Source organism: Leucopleurus acutus (genome assembly GCF_964270905.1).
Source record: "Leucopleurus acutus genome assembly, chromosome: 10".
In the NCBI taxonomy this organism is placed as follows: Eukaryota; Metazoa; Chordata; class Mammalia; order Artiodactyla; family Delphinidae; genus Leucopleurus; species Leucopleurus acutus.
In genome coordinates, this window is record NC_139153.1 from 67762812 (window position 1) to 67779550 (window position 16739).

General features: G+C 53.0%; 1 protein-coding gene across 4 annotated transcripts in view; it reads right to left on the bottom strand.

Moving 5' to 3' along the window:
* Positions 1–8690, bottom strand: part of CPNE5 (copine 5) — a gene marked incomplete at both ends in the record, with an annotated part of 89676 nt that extends 80986 nt beyond the window's left edge. For all 4 annotated transcript variants that reach the window (XM_082849037.1, XM_082849036.1, XM_082849035.1 and 1 more), the window contains one exon: positions 8596–8690. In XM_082849037.1, the coding sequence (XP_082705163.1) occupies positions 8596–8690 (95 nt within the window). The remainder of the gene's footprint in view (positions 1–8595) is intronic.
* Between the last annotated feature and the right edge of the window lie 8049 nt (positions 8691–16739).

The window sequence follows — 16739 nt, forward strand, 5'->3', positions numbered from 1 at the left end:
GCTTTTCCTGGACTGGCGGTCCCTAATAGAGGTCCATGGATCCCCCTGAAACTATAAGCAAAATGTGGCATATTGGTCCGTATGGATGCATTCTTTTTTTTGCAGAATTTTCATCATATTCCCGAAGAGCTTCCTGAGGTTCAAAGGCTAAGGAAATATGGGGGTTTTTTGTTTGTTTGTTTCGGGTTTTTTTTAATTAATTTATTTATTTTTGGCTGCGTCGGGTCTTAGTTGCGGTGCACGGGCTTCTCTGTAGTTGTGGTGCACAGACTCAGAGCGTGAGGGCTCTTCGTTGTGATGCGTGGGCTCTCTAGTTATGGTGTGCGGGCTCAGTAGTTGTGGCGCAAAGGATTAGTTGCCCCGGGGCATGTGGGATCTTAGTTCTCCGACCAGGGATGGAACCCGCGTCCCCTGAATTAGAAGGTGGATTCTTAACTGCTGGACCACCAGGAAAGTCCCCAAAATATGGTTTAACTTCTTTGCAACAAGCCTCTCTAAGCATCCCTCCAACCTCTGACAAAAAGTTGGTGGTGATGAGCACATAGCTTGGATCTTCAATGCTGGGTCCAAAACCCAGCTCTACCCCTTAGCTGTATGACCTCACTTAGCCTCTCTATGCATCAGTATCCCCATCTGTAAGGTGGGAGTAATAACAGTCCCTCTCTCCTGCAGGTTTTCTGAGAATTAATGGAGTTCATATATGCAAAACAGAACAGCGTCTGGCACATACTAACTTGCATTTAAGTGCCTGGCATACAATAAATGCTCACAAAAGCCCTGTGGAGAATAAGGTGGCTTCTAGGGAATCCCCATGTTCTCCCCTCCCTGCTCCCTACTGCTGGGCTTGATCAGGACCTCGAGCACCTTCATGTCCTCGCCCAGCAGGGTCCACCTGGCTGTTGTATAGCCTTCATTGAGGAGAGCAGACTGGGGACAGGTAAACCACTATCAGGGAGAAACAGGAATCCTGCAGAGGCTGGAGAGACCCCGAAGCTTGAGGGGCCCTCCAGATGCACCCTATTTCTCCATGGAGCACTTTAACACCAAACATCTGGTTAACCCCAAGCAGGCAGAGAGGGTGGGAGGGGGCCACATTAACCGTGGATATAATCGGCACCAAATCCTTTGTTGTATACTTGACCTATGACACCCTGTTCACCCTACGTATCAATGCTGGGAGGTAGACATTGCCTCATTGTACAGGCAAGACAGCTGGGGCTGAGGTGTGCCAGTGTCACCCAGCTTGCCAGGAGCACCAAAACTGAACTCTGAAGTCGGAGACCATTCACAGGTGCCTGCATTACTAAAATCCAGGGTCTCCCAAATCCCCACCAGCAGCGCCCCTCACATCCTCACTCTCCCATTTCCTACCCCCAGCTTCATCAGGGGTGCTCTCAAAGGAACAGCTGAAGAGGACTGGAGGGCTTCCCATCTCTCCCTGCCCTGCTCCCTGTCCTAACAGGCAGAAGTAATCCCAGGAAAGGAGAGGGACCTTGGCATCCAGCCCCTGGCACTCGCCCATCTCCCCTTTCAAATCCTGTTCCTCACTCCCGTGCACTGTCTCCCTGCCAGGCAACCTCAGCAAGGTCTAAAAGGCAATTTTCACGTGGCTTAAAGAGCTCTCCTTCCTGGAGCTATTTGCATTTTTGTTATTATTAATTATTGTAATAACTGTCCCTCTTAAGCTACGTGACCGAGGAAAAACAGCCTGAGCTCTGGCCTCAGATCCATTCAAACTAGAATCTCCACACAGCCACATGGTAATTCTGTGACCTGGCACAAGCTACTTAACCTCAGTTTCCTCATCTGTGCACGCAGTCACATACCTGCCTTGTGCAGTTGTGAAGCCAATAGCTTACAACAGAAATGTAGGAAGTGTGCTTGACTTTTCTCTCCCTCACGCCCACCCCCCATCCCATTCATCAAGTCTTAAAATTTCTCCTACTGGGAGCACTAGGCTAGGCCAGCAGAGGTGAGTGACATTAGGAGACAGAGGCACCTTGCAATGTTTTGGAATCACATTAAGTCTTTTTTTCTTGACCAGGAAACTAGCAGGAAAAGAGGTTGTCAGGGGTCCGGCCAAGCTGTGCTTGGAAAATCAGTCCCCAGTCACTTAACACTGGCTGTCCACTGACTGCAGGAAAATCTGAGGAGTCAGTCCTCAAAGACACCAAACTCGAGGCCCCTTGTAGCCCCAGGGATCTCAGGTAGTCTGTGGGTCACCTGGAAAGCCTCCTTGTGGCAGAGGCCATGGCTGTCCACCCAGCAAGCATTCCTCACTCCCTTCCTAATAGAATCCACGCTGGTTCAGTTATCTGATGCAGATGGCCTAAAGTCAGAGAAGGTAGGCTCCTATCCTTTGTTGCTGTTGACTGATTGTGTAACCCCCCAAATTTATACATTGAAACACTAACCCCCAATGTGCTGGTATTGGAGATGAGGTCTGTGGGAGGTAGCTAGGGTTATTTGAGGTCATGAGGGTGGGTCCTTCATGATGGGATTAGTGCCCTTATAAGAAGAGCTTGCTCTCTGCTCTCACCTTCTCTCTCTGCCATGCGAGCACAGTGAGAAGGTGGCCATCTGAGGCCAGGAAAGAGGGCTTACCAGAATGTGACACCCTGATCTTGGACCTCCATCCTTGAAAACTGTGAGAAATAAATTTTTCTTTCTCTTGTTTAAGTCACCCAGTCTATGGTATTTTGTTTTGCCAGCCAAACTGACTAATATACTGGCCTGGGTGGACATGAGACCTGCCTTTGGCCACTGAAATAGAAGGGGAAGTCTGCTGAGAGATTTTGGGAGCGACTGTGCTTTCTAGATAAAAAGAAATTTTCAGAGAGAGGCCTTTGGTCCAATGTCTTGCTTCCTGTCTTTGGATGTGGTTGTGATACCTAGAAAAGAGGCAGTCATTTTGTAACAATGAGGCCCACCATTTGGATGATGGCAGAATAGAAAGATAGCTGCATCCTTGATGGCAAAGTGAGCTGACAAATCGGAACTGAGATAACCTACGTAGAGACTCACTGTGATCTGAGAAAAATAAATGTATTTTGGGCTTGACCTACCATCAGATTTTCTGTTACCTAGAGCCAAAGCATTCCTAACTGAATCTGATTCCTCTGTGCCCAAAACTTGTTCCAGCCTTATTCCCCTCACCTCCTCCCCACCCTCTCTTCCCAATGGTAGGTCATCTCCAGCAATGGACTTAGGTCTGAGCAGGGAGACCTGTGGGCTGGAAGAGGACAGATGGTAAGCTACTACCATATGGTCTAGATGCCAGGGAAGGCCAGCTGCAATCCCATGACTCTCTCTGGTCTCTGCTCCCTAGGGATCCCTCTGGTTCTGGGTTTGCCTGGCATCCCTGAGCAAGGAAGGCCTCTCATCCTTGGAGATAGAGTACCTACTTCTTGGCTACATCTACCATGGTTGGTACCCAGGCCCTACCATGATTCTCATCCTTGGAGACCCCAATCCTCAAACTCAAGAGGCTCTCAAGGTTTTGAAGTCTGAGGAAACTGGATTTGGATCCCCTTCTCCAAAACACACTAACTGTACAGCCTTGGGCTGGTTCCTTAACCTGAGCCCCGATTTCCTAATCAGCAAAAAGGGAAAAATACTACTAGCATCTTTCTAGTTCATAGAATTGTTGCAAGCTTAAAAAAGATGCAGTAATTGTGGTAGGCAGAAATCTAAGATGGTCCCTGCGATTCCCACCCCCGGTGTGCAAGCCTGCACAATCCCTTCCCCTTGAGTGTGAGTGGGACCTGGGAATATGATAGGATACTCACTTCTGTTACTTTATATCAAGTAGCAGACTCTGGAGAGATTATCTCGCTGGCTTTGAAGAGGGAAGCTGCCATGTGGTGAGAGGCCCACATGGCTGGACCTGAGGGCAGCCTGTAGGAGCTAAGAGCCCCAAACCAACAACCAAAAAGAACACAGGACTTTAACCTTACAGCTGCAAGGAATTAAACTCCGCCAGCAACCTAAATGAGCTTGGCTTAGACCCCAAGCCTCAGATGAGATCATAGCCCCTGCAGGCACCTTGATTTCAGCTTGGAGAGACCCAGAGCAGACAAGTCAGCTGTGCTGTGCCTGGGCTTCTGACCTACAGAAACTGTGAGATAATAAATGGCTGTTGTTTCAAGCTCTAGGACTATGGTGATTTGTTATGCAGCAATTGAAAACTAATATAATAGTCTGAGTTTGTACCAAATTGCTATTTGAGTAGGTTAAAAACAGCTGAGTACACAGGCAATTGCATATGGTTCAGCCTAGTACAGATGTTAATGCCTGGCATGTAGTAAGCACTCAATAAATCCCACTGTTTTTATTCCTCTGGCTCCACTAAACAGTATCTTAATGTAGTCAGTGGCTGAATAGACCTCTTTTTCCTAGCAATGGCTCTAACAGCTGCCACACTGCCCCCAGGCTCCTCCTTCCCCCAAAGCCACCCTCCCCCTGCCTGTCAGAAGACAGTGTTCTGAGCCCATTCACACCCCTTCTGAGAGGCTGAGGGCACAGCTCTTGAGCTAGGCTGCCTCTCCAAAACGCCAACCTGAACAGACAGCAGAAAACAACATCACTGGGGCAGAGGCAACAGCTGCCCACCAGCCCCACGTCAGCTGGAGGGGAGAGGGCAGCTGCTTGAGAGATCCCAGCAGGGCTAAGCCACCACCTGCCTCTGGACTGTCCCCTCCTTGCCTTCCCTGTGGGTCTCAGGAGCCCCGCCATGTAGAATCGTTCAGTGGTTCTACCAGCAAGACCCCGCGGAAGTGCACAGGTTTCCTGTTACATAAAAAATGCAAATTGCTCTTTCTAACCAACACGCTGGTCTGGATCCCTGCATCAGACGAGGCATAGAGAAATAGTGGGGCCCTTGGGAACAGGACACTGGACAGGTGAGTTTTGACTGGGTCTGCAGGGAGGCTAATAAAGTCAGGAAAGGTCTGGAACAGACCAACAGAGAAAAGAGAAGCTCGTGGCTCACACTTTCTACGATGTCTGCTGGAATCTGGTCTCACAAACCATCTACCTTACTCCCAAAACAACCCCTCAGCATCTCTAAATGTACACAGTATGTCAAATATATGTCAATAAAGCTTGGGGTGGGGGGAAATAGAACTTTCTAGATGGATCAGATCTCCAGGACCCAAACAAACCAGCTATAGAGACAGATTTTTATTTACTTTCAGGTGTCAAATAATAGGCAACATAAATTACTATTCATGGCTTAATCCATTTACTCCTTCTACTGTGATAAGGATTATTACACTTACTTTACAGGTGAGGAAACCACAGCCCAAGTTAAGTGCTTTACCCAAAATCACAGGGATTTGAACCCAGGTAGACAGACCCCATAGACTCATGTTCTTACAAGCATTGAGCCAGACAACCAGAGGCTTTAAAATCTTTGGCCCGAGTTTACCAAAATCAGTGAAAACAATTGTTTGGGAGTAGACTATAGATTAGCCCAGGAGACACCCAACAAAGAAGCAGGGGCCCAAACACATCCATCCCACAGTGTCACCTGCCTTCAGCAGAGGCTTGGATGGGCCTCTGCTGTGTCCTGTGCTAGGGCTCAGATATGCCCCTGTGCCAGGCAGCTTTGCTCAGCTAGGAGTGTCCTAGGATAGGCATGGTGGGGGTCAGGTCCTCCCCTAGGCAACGGCAGAGACCTCCTAGGGCTGGAGGGGATGGCAGGGACCTTCCTAAGGAGCAGAAGGAAAGGGAACTAGCTCCCAGGAATGCTAGTTTCCAGTTCCTTTGAAACACTGGCCCCCTCATCCCCAGCTGCCCATTCTGAAGCCCCCTGGAGCTCTCAGTCCACCAACCCCTCTGCCTGCCCTACTATTCCCTGCCCACCAGCAGGTGTCACCTAGATGCTCAGGGCAGGGGCACCCTGTAGCCTCCTCCCCCGGGCTCAGTCAATGCTGACCATGAGATGCAGGGGAGGAGGCCTTGGCTCTCATTAACTGGTGGCCATGGAGTATAGAATATGCTGGGGAAAGCCATTCTGTGCAGCTCTCCCTCCTCCCCATCCTCCTCCTCCTCGCCTCCTTTTCCTTTTCTCTCTCTCCCTCTCTCGATCTGTTCTAGAAACTGGATAGTTAGACCTGGTTGAGGCAAACAGATGGATTTACAATTTCACGTTTATCCACATTGTTTTCTTGCCTCCCTTCCGTTCCAGGTGACTCCTCCCTCCTCACCCTTTCCTACCAAAACTCATTATTCCCCACTCTCTGGCTTTTGGGAGGGCAGGAGCAGAGCCTGGGTCATGCCCTTCTCAGGTTGATGTCCCATGAAAGGGAATGAACACCAGGGTTGATCCCAGAACCACATCCCCCAGGAACTCAACCGCATCCCTAGGTACTGCTTAGGCAAACGGTTTGAGTCTTTGGACACCTCTGCTTCCAGAGAGCAAACAGGAGGGGCCAAGTGCTACTGCCTTACAATAATCACTGTAGTTATTTATTGAGCACCTACTGTGTGCAAAGCAAGTGCAAAGCAGCATGCTGGATGCTTCATGATCCTCTACTCCTCTAAATTAAGTCCTCCAACAGTATTCGGTGAGGACCTGCTACATGCCAGCCATGCTTCCAAGCATGAGGGGTACCTCTGTGAATAAGGTTTCTCCACGAATAACAGGTTCGTTGTTTGCACTTGACAAACGGGGGAAAGCGAGGCTAAAAGTTTGCCCCAAGTGGCGGAGCAGATTCCATTTTAAAGTATCTGATTCCAAAGCCACAATGCCCTGTGCCCTCTGCCTCCTCTGGGCTCGTGGGTCTGAGTCAGGGTGGGGATCGCTGCCCTCAAATGCTTACGATGTTGCTTTGGGGGAAGAGGAATGAAGTCTACACACCTGAGATGTCTTCAGAGGTTTTGTGCCCAATATGTGAGAGACCCGGGGCTCAGGCTGAGTGCTCAGGACCCAGGGAACACGGAAGGCAGTGATTTGGGCTGCGTGTCTCTCAAGGGTGAGAAGGATGGCTGGAAGTGGGGAGCACGAGGCCGGGCTTTTCAGGATGGGGGGACACGAACTGGCAGAGATGAAGGCAGGGTGAGATATGGATGGAGATTGTGCTGTTCAGAGGCTCTGAGGTGAAAAGCCTCCCGAGACAGCTCCGACACAGGCATGACTGAAGGCTGGGAAGGAGCATCTGGCGCATAGCAGGGAAGGGAGGACGGGCTGGGGCAGCTGTGGATGGCTGAGGAGGTGAGGCCGGAGCTAATGGGCAGTCAGGAATCTCCCAGCAGAGTAAGGGCAAGATGCAAATGGCCTTGGGAGATAATTCTGACAAAACCGTATGTGGGGCCATAGGGGAGACATGTGGGGTTATCACAGGAGCCCCCAGAAGGGCCTGATGCAGGGGCCAGCTATGTTCAACTTCGTCAGCCCTCACTCCCACTCACCCTAAACCGCAGCCCCCCCGCCAAGTCCTTCCCTCTTTCACATCCCAGCCCAGTTCCCCTGGCTCCATCTACACCTCCCCAATGCCACAACTTGGGAACACAGGGTTGGGGGTGCCATGAGGGTGGGTGAAAGGTCTGATCAAAGAGAGGCCTGGGCGATTTGGAACAAGTGCACACCCAGGACCCCGGAAATGCTGTTGGTCACTTGGGGCAGGGGAATGGCATTTCCAGTGGAAACTCAAGAGGTAGCCTCTGCGTAGGCCACAGTGCCCCCTCACAATCCCAGCAAGGCAGTGACCCTAGGCCAGCCACAGGGTGCCTGCACTAGGGGTAAATTCCCCCTTCCCCACTTGTATCCCTTACTGCCTGGGGCAGCCTTCCTCTCAGATAGGAGAACCTGGGGGAGACCCAGCTTAGATGGAGAAGTGACTCCCAAAGCCTGTGTGACACGACTGAGGATTTGGGGGTGGCAGCCCACAAAAACTCTCCTCCCCCTCCCCTGCTGGACTCTAAAATTCCACACTCATCGTTCTAGTCCTTTGGCTTAACATTTTGTACCCCCAGTTATTGTTTTTTTAATGGTGCAACTTTAAGTCGTTATCAATTATCCACATCTCAAGATGAATGAGTCAATCTGATCCTTTCCTGAGAGTCAGTTTTGTTGTTGGAGGTGAAGAAAGGCTTTCAAATCCTGGGGTCTAGAATGGTGGGTGGGTAAGGGAGGAGAGGGTGAGGGTGTTGGGGCAAACGAGGGGGGAGAAGAGAGGGAAGGAGGGCACAAAAGGCAGAGGCTGGGCACGCCTGGGAGGGATGAGGCAAATCATTCTCTTCTGGATTTGGGGAGGGGATGATCAGAAACAGACTGCTGTGAAGACCCTGCTATGTCCTTTCACTACCTCCCTCTCCCCACACGGGCGTCTGGACCCCCGTTCCTGTGTCTTCTCTCCTCGCAACAACAGCCCAGAGTGCAAACTTTCTGGGATACGACCCTAAGCCTGGCTTCCCATTCCGCGGTCGCCACCCGTGGCTGGGCAGGGGCTCTTGCAGGACAGGCAAAGGGGCGTCCTGGAGAAGAGGTCACTCTGGAAGGGGGCGCACGGAGGTAGATGGTCGGAGCCAAAGGGGCGCAGGGCCTCCGGGGCCAGGGGCGGGGCCGGGGGCCAGGGCCAGCGGGAGGCTCACCTGCAGGACACGGTGATCTCCACCTTGGTGGCCGGGATGCTGCCCGCCAAGGAGTCGAACTCGCTCAGCGACGCCATGTCCTCGGGCTGCTCCATAGCCCACCGCGCCCTCCACCCCAAATTAGTAAATCCCTGCGCGATTCACGCCTCCTCCGGAGCAACCGAAACCCTGGGCTCTCCCCCAACTCCGGAGCCGGGGCTGGGCGGCAAAGGGAGGAAAGAGGAGAGCGAAGAGGGGGCGTGGGAAGTGAGAGAGGGAAGCGGGGCGGAGGGAGCGGGGGCAGAGGATACAGGAGGGGGCGCGGGTGACGCGACGAGGAGGCTGGGGGCCCAGCGGAGAGGCGCAAAGAGCACAGAGAGCTGAGGCGCAGCCGGGAGAGGCGGAGGAGCGCGGGGAGAGGGCACCGGGAGGGACGCGCGGAGTCGTGGAGGGGGCACCGGGAGAGGGGCGGGGAGCTTGGGGCGGGGACAGAAGGGGTGCAGGAGAAGGAGAGGGGTGTGGGGGGCCGGATGGGGCGCGAGCTGCGGGGGTGGCCGAACTCAGGCAGCGCGGAGCGAGCCCGGAGCGCAGGGGCTGCGGCGCCTCTCGCTGGGTCTCCGCGGCGGGGGTGGGGACGCGGCTGCGAGCGCCACTTCCTCGGCTCGGGCTCTGGCTCCGGTGCTCCCGGGCTGCGGGAAAATCAAATCTGCCCGAAGCCGCCGCCTCCCGCCACCCGGGGCGGGCTGCGCGCCGGGTGCGCGAGCGCCGGAGGGGACGCCCGCAGGGGCCGGGGCGGGGCCGCGGGCGGGGTCTGCGCGCTAGTGTGAGTGTGTCCGTGCGAGCATGTGAATCTCTGTGCGTGTGGCGGGCGTGGAGACGCGGCTCCAGATGCTGGGAGCCTGGGGAGTGACAGCTAGAGATGGTCTCGGCCGTGCGCGTCTCCGTCTGCGCCCGCCCTCCACTCCCCACCTCCCTGAGGGGTCTCCATCTGCGGGGAGGGAAAGGGATGTGTGAACCAAGGGGCATCTGTATGAGAAGGGTCTATGCGGAGCGGGGGTGGGGAGGGACCTGTGCAAAAGAGACAGCAACCCCCAACCAGAGGTTTGGAGGGGGGGATCTTTGCTGAGGGTGCGCTCCAACGCAGGGCAGGTCTCAGTCCAGAAACAGATTACACATCTCCTGGGGAAGCATGTGGGGCGACCCCGGTGTCTGGAGGAGCCGCCTCGGTTTCCCAGTGAGGGGCCTTAGGCCTAGGCAGAGTGGGTGCATGGGCGCTCCCCCATCCGCCTCTGGTTCTCGCCGGGCCTGGCCACGCGGAGTCAGCCACCTAAGCCACGCGACAGTGCCCTCCCCATCCCCGGCCCGTCGTGACCACACGGCTTAACCAGCCCCCAGGTCTAGAAGCTTCCTCCAGCCAGACAGAGGGCGGCCCGAGATCCCCGGGGGTTCTCTGCAACCTGCACCAAGTAGGCACCTGCTGTGTGCTGGGCTCTGATCCCAGCCGTGGGAGCCAGGTGAGAGTTGAGGCACCTCTCAGGCGGGCCCCCTCCCAGCCAGGCCCGTTGCGGCCCCACCCTGCCCCAGTTTCGCCCTTCTGGGTTTGCTGCGCTGTGGCGTCTCTCCAGGGCTTCGCACAGAGGGTCGTCTCCAGGAAATCTCCAGCGACCCCTCCTCAGCCTCAGTCTCACCCTTGCGGAGCTGAAACCTCCTCCGCGCCCACCGCCCGGCGTTTGGACGCGACGCGCCCCTGTGCCCCGGGGAGGGGTCCTGGCAAGGCCTAGAGCCTGAGGCTGGCCCTGGAAAAGCCACGCCCCGCGGGCCTGGCTTTGGCAGCTGGGCCTTAACAGGCGCCTCGAGATTCTGTTTGAAGTCAATTCCCAGAACATCAGATACAGCCAGAATCAAAGATAAGTAAGAACACATTCATCGGCCCGGGTTAAGTGTTTTCCTTTTACCCATGGCTCAGGATTGGCTGCACTGTGTTCTGCAACCTGGGACCCGACAGCAAGAACAAAGGCGCTGGGATGCCCAGGGCAGTGGGGGCTTGCTGCGTCAGAAGGCTCCACTCTCCGGTTTGGGCTTAAGACCCTCTCTGCAGGATAAGTCGGGCCTCCTTTTCTGAAGGATGCAAAACTGGGCTTGGACTCTCTGTTCCCTCCCCCCAACCCCATACCTGTCCTACACATGTTCCAGACATACTTGTGGAATATGTTATCCATTCATTCTACCAGTATTTACAGAATACCTGCCCTGTGCCTGGCCAGGTGCTAGGGCCCCTTGGAAAACTCCCTTGGTAACAGTGATAACCACCATTCCGTTTTCGAAGAGACTATCCTGGGCCAGACACCATGCTTAATTTTTAAGATATTATTTGCGTACTACAAAATTCCACCATTTTGTGTACAATTCAGTGGTTTTAAATATATTCACAAGGACTATGCGTGAGTATAAATTCTCAAAATAAGTACAGGCATGAGGTATTATTATCCCAGGGAAGCTAAGTAACTCGCCCATGATCACCCAGCTGGGAACTGGCAGAGTGAGAATTTGAACCCCAGCCATTGAGACCAAAGCCTGACTGAACAAACCTTGACTGCCTCTTAGGATGGGGCCAGACGATGGAGGGTCTTAAAAGTCATCCGTGAAATTAGGCCCAGTTGAGGAGGACAACAGGTGGGATCCACTGTAGGTAATTAAGCAGGTGAGTGGTGCGACTGAAGTTCTACCACATAACCTTGTAATGTGATAGCATCTGGTCACATAACCTTGTAATGTGACAGCATCCCCTGATTCTCTTTCTAGAAAAATTCTGGAACTTGTCTGTTTCTCTCCGTTCCCTCTCAGTCATTGCATTTCCATGGCTGGCTCTTTGGGGAAAAAAAATTATACTGGGCACCGTCTCTGTGCCAGGTGCTGTGTTAGGCTCAGAGAATAAAGAGGTGAAAAGGACATAGTATCTGTCCCCAAAGAGTTCCAGGCCAGTGGGGACCCCAGGACATGCAGAAAATAAATGACAATGCAGCATGAGGAGTGCTGTTGAGGTAGGTATAAAGGGCCCAGAGAGTAGAGAAGAGTGACCAACAGCTCTACCCCAGGAATGGGCACAAGGGAGGGTCAGGAGCAACTGCAAAAAGGAGGTGACACTGAGATGGACATTGATGATGTCTGTTTGGTTCCCTCAGAAGCAGACCCCGAGAGAAAGATTTAAATGTGAGCAGTTTATTGGGGAGATTAAGGAAATGCTATGTGGGGAGTGTGGAGGTGAGGTAAGGAAGGCAGCCTATAAGGGTGGTTTATCAAACCAGTTATCACTGTGGGCAACTAAGGCTCATTCCCACTGAGAAGCTCTAGGAGACCATACAAAACACACCTCACACTTAGCCCACCAGAGGGGCGAGGGAGCAGGGGTATGTATACACCAACTTTCATCAGTCACTGGCTCAGTGGCTGAGGGCTGCTTCTGGAGGGCTTTAATTCCCTGACACTTCTGGCCTGACCAGCACAAAGTGGCAATGCAGGTTCCAGAAGCCAGAGAAAGCATCAGGCAAAGAAGTACAGGTGCTGACAGTTGGATGTGGGGCTGGAGTGCACTGAAGTGGTAAAGGTGAGGGTACAGACAGGACAGTGGCTGCTACGGATGATGAACTAACTTCTGCCTGGAAGACAAGGCTGAACGGGTGCTCCTGGCAGGGGACCAGCATGATTAAGGGCCAGAGAGCTGTGTTTGGGGACCCTAGTGTGGCTGGAGCACAGGATGAAAGTGGCAGAGATAGAATATGAGGGCAGAAGGTGAGGGGCCATGATGCAAGGCCATGGGCCTTGGCCTCCTCTGGGCACAGAGGCTTTTCAGAAGGGGACACTGAAGGAGGGGTGGTCTGAAAGACACCCCATAGCTACATAGCTAACCAGTGACCGCAGAACACAAAACTTGCTGATCAGGCCCAGAGCAAAATGCTCACAGTGCTCGCGCAAATGAATTGCTGATGGTTCAAAAGCAGTCTATGGGTGTTGACATTGGAGAGGTCATTTCTTCTTTGAGGGATATGGTAGTGTCAAGTAACTGAGGTCACCTGTGATATTTAGGCAAGCCAGCCGGCAGGCCATCAGGCACTGCAGACGTGTTGTCTGGGCCTGGCAACCAGATTAGAGCCAACCACAGCTCTGCCCACCCCACCATGTAACCAATGCTTGTCCCTCTGATTACAAACTGTGAGCACAGAATGGGCCATGTCCAGAATATCTGGAATAATCAGCATCAGTGTTTTATCTTTGCCATCCAAGACTGCAAACATACTCTCATCTGACCTAATCCGCAGTGTTAATGACGGCAGAGCAATTTCGAGAGGCAACCGGCAGCATTGATAAGGAGAGGAAAAGCACCACAGGGCTTGGGAGGCAGAGCTCACAGATGAGGCAGCTGCTGCCTTCCGCCCTCCCCCAGGCCTGTCGTGTAAATGCTGCCCTCAGATCTGCCCTGTTTGAGGCTGGGGACGGTAAGACAAAAGGAACACAGAGGAGCAGAAGATGGAGTGAGCATGGGACAGGGGAGTGGGGGCTAACCACACTGCACCTCAGAACAAGCTGGAAAAAGGCCTTCTTTACTTTGGGTAAATGCATCCCTGAGCCAGCCAGGGCACATGGCTTGTGGAGCAGACTATGGGCTTGATTTGAGCCTCCACTTACTCCCTTGGCTGGGTGCCCCTGTGAGGTGAATGCCCTGCACCACTGTACATGGGAGCCCTGGGGAGATGGAAAGACAGAGGGCGTGACAGGAACCTGAAACCACTGTGGCAGTAGAGGTAGGGGAGATACAGTGTCTGATTCCATCCATTAATAGAAATGCTAGAAGGGGCTTGGTTGGAGACCATCTAGGTTAAACCCCTTCTTTCACTAAAAAGTTTAGAGAGGGGGAGTAAAGGACTCAAGGTCACCTGACTCTTCCCTCAATAAGAAACTCCACTAATAACAGCAAGGTCAGGCACCCAAGTGCAGTGCGGACCTGCCTGAGAAGGTCTGAGGAGCAGCCATGTTCTGCTGGGGTGGAGGAAGAGGCACAAGCTGGCCACAGGGCTCCCCACACCCCAGCCCCCATTCCTCCTGGAGATGCCCCACCATCCCAACTGGAACCCCACCCTGCCCCTCCTTTCTGCCTCTCCCCACAGCACAGCATGGCTAGATCAGTCATCTGGGCAAAGGGAAGCCCCAGGGCCTTCCAGCTGCTGGTGCAGCAGCCTTTCCAGCCCCTAGGATCCCATCTGCGCCCCCCACTCCCACCCCTGGGCTTCCTCTCTCACTTCTCTTGTGCTCCTCCTTCCAGCCTCTCCTGCTTTTCCAAGTGAGGGAGGCCTCCCTGCCTTTACAGTCTAGCTACTAGAATCTTCACACCAGACAGGGGATCCACTTGAAACCAGAGTCGGGTTGTGTCACTCCTCTGCTTCAGACCCTGCCCTGGCTTCCATCTCTCTCTGTGGTAAAAGGACTTGATAGGCCATGGGCTCTGTGACCTCTCTGACTTCATCTCGTCCTTCTCTCCCCCTCACAGTCCTCACTCCAGCCACACTGGCCTCTTTATTGGCCCTGCAGGCCCCTGTCTCAGGGCCATTGTACCTACTGTTCCTTCAGCCTAGAACACTTGTCCCGGGTCACCCAGGTCTCTGCCCAAATGCCCTCCCTGCAGGGGGCTTTCCTTGGCCACACTACCTAACACAGTACCTTGTTATTCTCAGCCCCCTGACCCTCCTTTATTTTTCCTCAGAGCAGTACCCTTGTCTGTTCCCCCACGAGAATACAAGTTTTATGCAAGCAAGAACTTTGCGTTGTTCATGGTTACACTCCCAGCTCCAAAGACAGTGCCTAGCACGTAATAGGTGCTCAGTTGATCGTATGACTACATGAAAAGTTCATCTCTCCCCTCTGAAACACTGACTCCTTCATGAGGACCCTTGGCTTCCACCTAGCCGTCCCAAACAGGGCCCAAGTCTTCACTACCACATACATCTCATATCTAGCCTTCCATTTATTGAGCAAGCATTTATTGAGCATCTATTACGAATTCAGTTGTTGAATTGACAACTATCAGATTGAGAATCTCTGGGCTCCTTGACCAGTAGCACAGAGAAGGGAAGGGATTCTTTTTTTTTTTTTTTGTGGTACGTGGGCCTCTCACTGTTGTGGCCTCTCCCGTTGCAGAGCACAGGCTCCGGACGCGCAGGCTCAGTGGCCATGGCTCACGGGCCCAGCCGCTCTGTGGCATGTGGGATCTTCCTGGACCGGGGCACGAACCCGTGTCCCCTGCATCGGCAGGTGGACTCTCAACCACTGCGCCACCAGGGAAGCCCGGGAAGGGATTCTTATCTATTATTTTGTTTACTGAGAACCTACCATGTAATAAGCTTAGCAATAAGAATTTAACATCCATCACACACTGAATCCTCACAATAACTATGATGCTATTGTCTCGTTTGATAAAACTTTACTACCCTGTGCAGTGAGCTGGGCTCACTGCCAGGGATAGAGAGATGAGGGAGACCCAGTCTCCTCAGAAGCCCTGTCCAGTGGAGTTGGAGCACTCGTTTTGAGTTATGCTGTAGGAATCTGTAGAATACGGGCCTTAACTTGCCCAAGCTCACACGGATAAGTGGCAGAGACAGGATGCAAACCCAGGACTGTGTGAGACCAAAGCCCCTGTCTTCGCCTGACACCAGCCTCTCTTGTTCCAATCTTCACTCAGGGCTTGTCTAGGTGACTCAGTGTCTGCAAGACAGCCCCTCGCATGTCCATGGGACCTAGTCCCAGCACCATGTGATCTGTGCTCAGAGCCTTGTCCCTTCCACTTTTCACCCTGTCCAGCATAGACATCACAGCGTGTCACTGTGCACCCTCCCCCTGCCACACACACACATTTAACCCAGTATTTAGCTCAGTATTGTTAGTTGCGGTATTGGAAACCTCAGTGCTGCAAAGGACTTGTAAGATAATGCAACTCACTTCGATTTTACAAATCTAAAGACTGAGTCCTAGAGAGGGAAAGAAATTGGCCCAAGGTTGTTTTGCTAATAAGCAGCAACTGGAGGTAAAAACTAACAGGAGTTCAGATTAGAATCAACTCCTAGACCTTTTTTCTCACCTCAGCTCCTTCAAGAAGGGAAGGGTCCCCTTGACTTTATTTACAAATGCAAGTGTCCTATCTCTGGGCCTTTTGCGATAAGGGCCAATGTGAACCTCCATCTCCCCACCCCCACCATCAGCCTTTTACACCCAATCAGGACCAGCCACATGGTTGCCCCCGGCCTTTCTTCCTGCCATTTCCTCTCCACCAGGCCCACATTCTACCCTTCTTTCAGGTAAAATCTCTTCCAGAAAGCTAGCCTGGATTCACCCAAGGTCACCGAGTTTCTCCTTCCACTGAACCTCCAAAACACTTCTCTTAGGTAGACACTTCTCTCTTCTCCTGCCTAGCAGGGGGCGTGCCCTGAAGGTCTTGGTCTTGGATCTTGGTCCTCCACAGCCTAGCCTTTCCCAGGCCTCAGCTTCCCTCTCTTCCTTTTTGCTGGATTTAATTACATTTGAATATATTACCCCCCAGTCAGCCAGTCTGCTCTTGGGCCTCCTGAACTCTCTCTCCACTTGGTATCAGCCCATTTCCTCTTATTTTCGCATCTTGGGAACTGGAGAATGAATCCTTGCACTTGAACCTTCAGAAGCTTAAAAGCAGCCTATGTCCCTCCCTGCAGTCCCAGCCTCCCACCGACACACTTGATGATTTCCTGATTGGCCTGGGTGAGGGATGAAACAGCTGGACTTTCAACTGGAAAGGCTTGATCGAGTCTATTCCCCCAAATCCCTCCCATTTCTCCCCTGCCACAGTTGTTTGAGGGTCTGCCTAGGCCTCAGGCCTCTGTGCCCCTCCCCACCTCAGGCTGATGGGCTGGGGCAGGGGGCTATTTCCCATCCCACCCCCGCCCTCGGATTTTCCCTACACTGCTCCTCCTTAGCATGTCCCCTGGCTGTGCCTGCCCTGGGCAGTCTGAAAAGCCACCAAGGGTGAAACATTCTTTTTTTTTTCCCCAAGCGCTAAATTCATTTTCATGCCAAGCTGCTTTTATCTGCCTGCCTGGCTGCTGAAGAAAACTGAAATGTGCACAAAATGCCACGAGCCTGGCTTT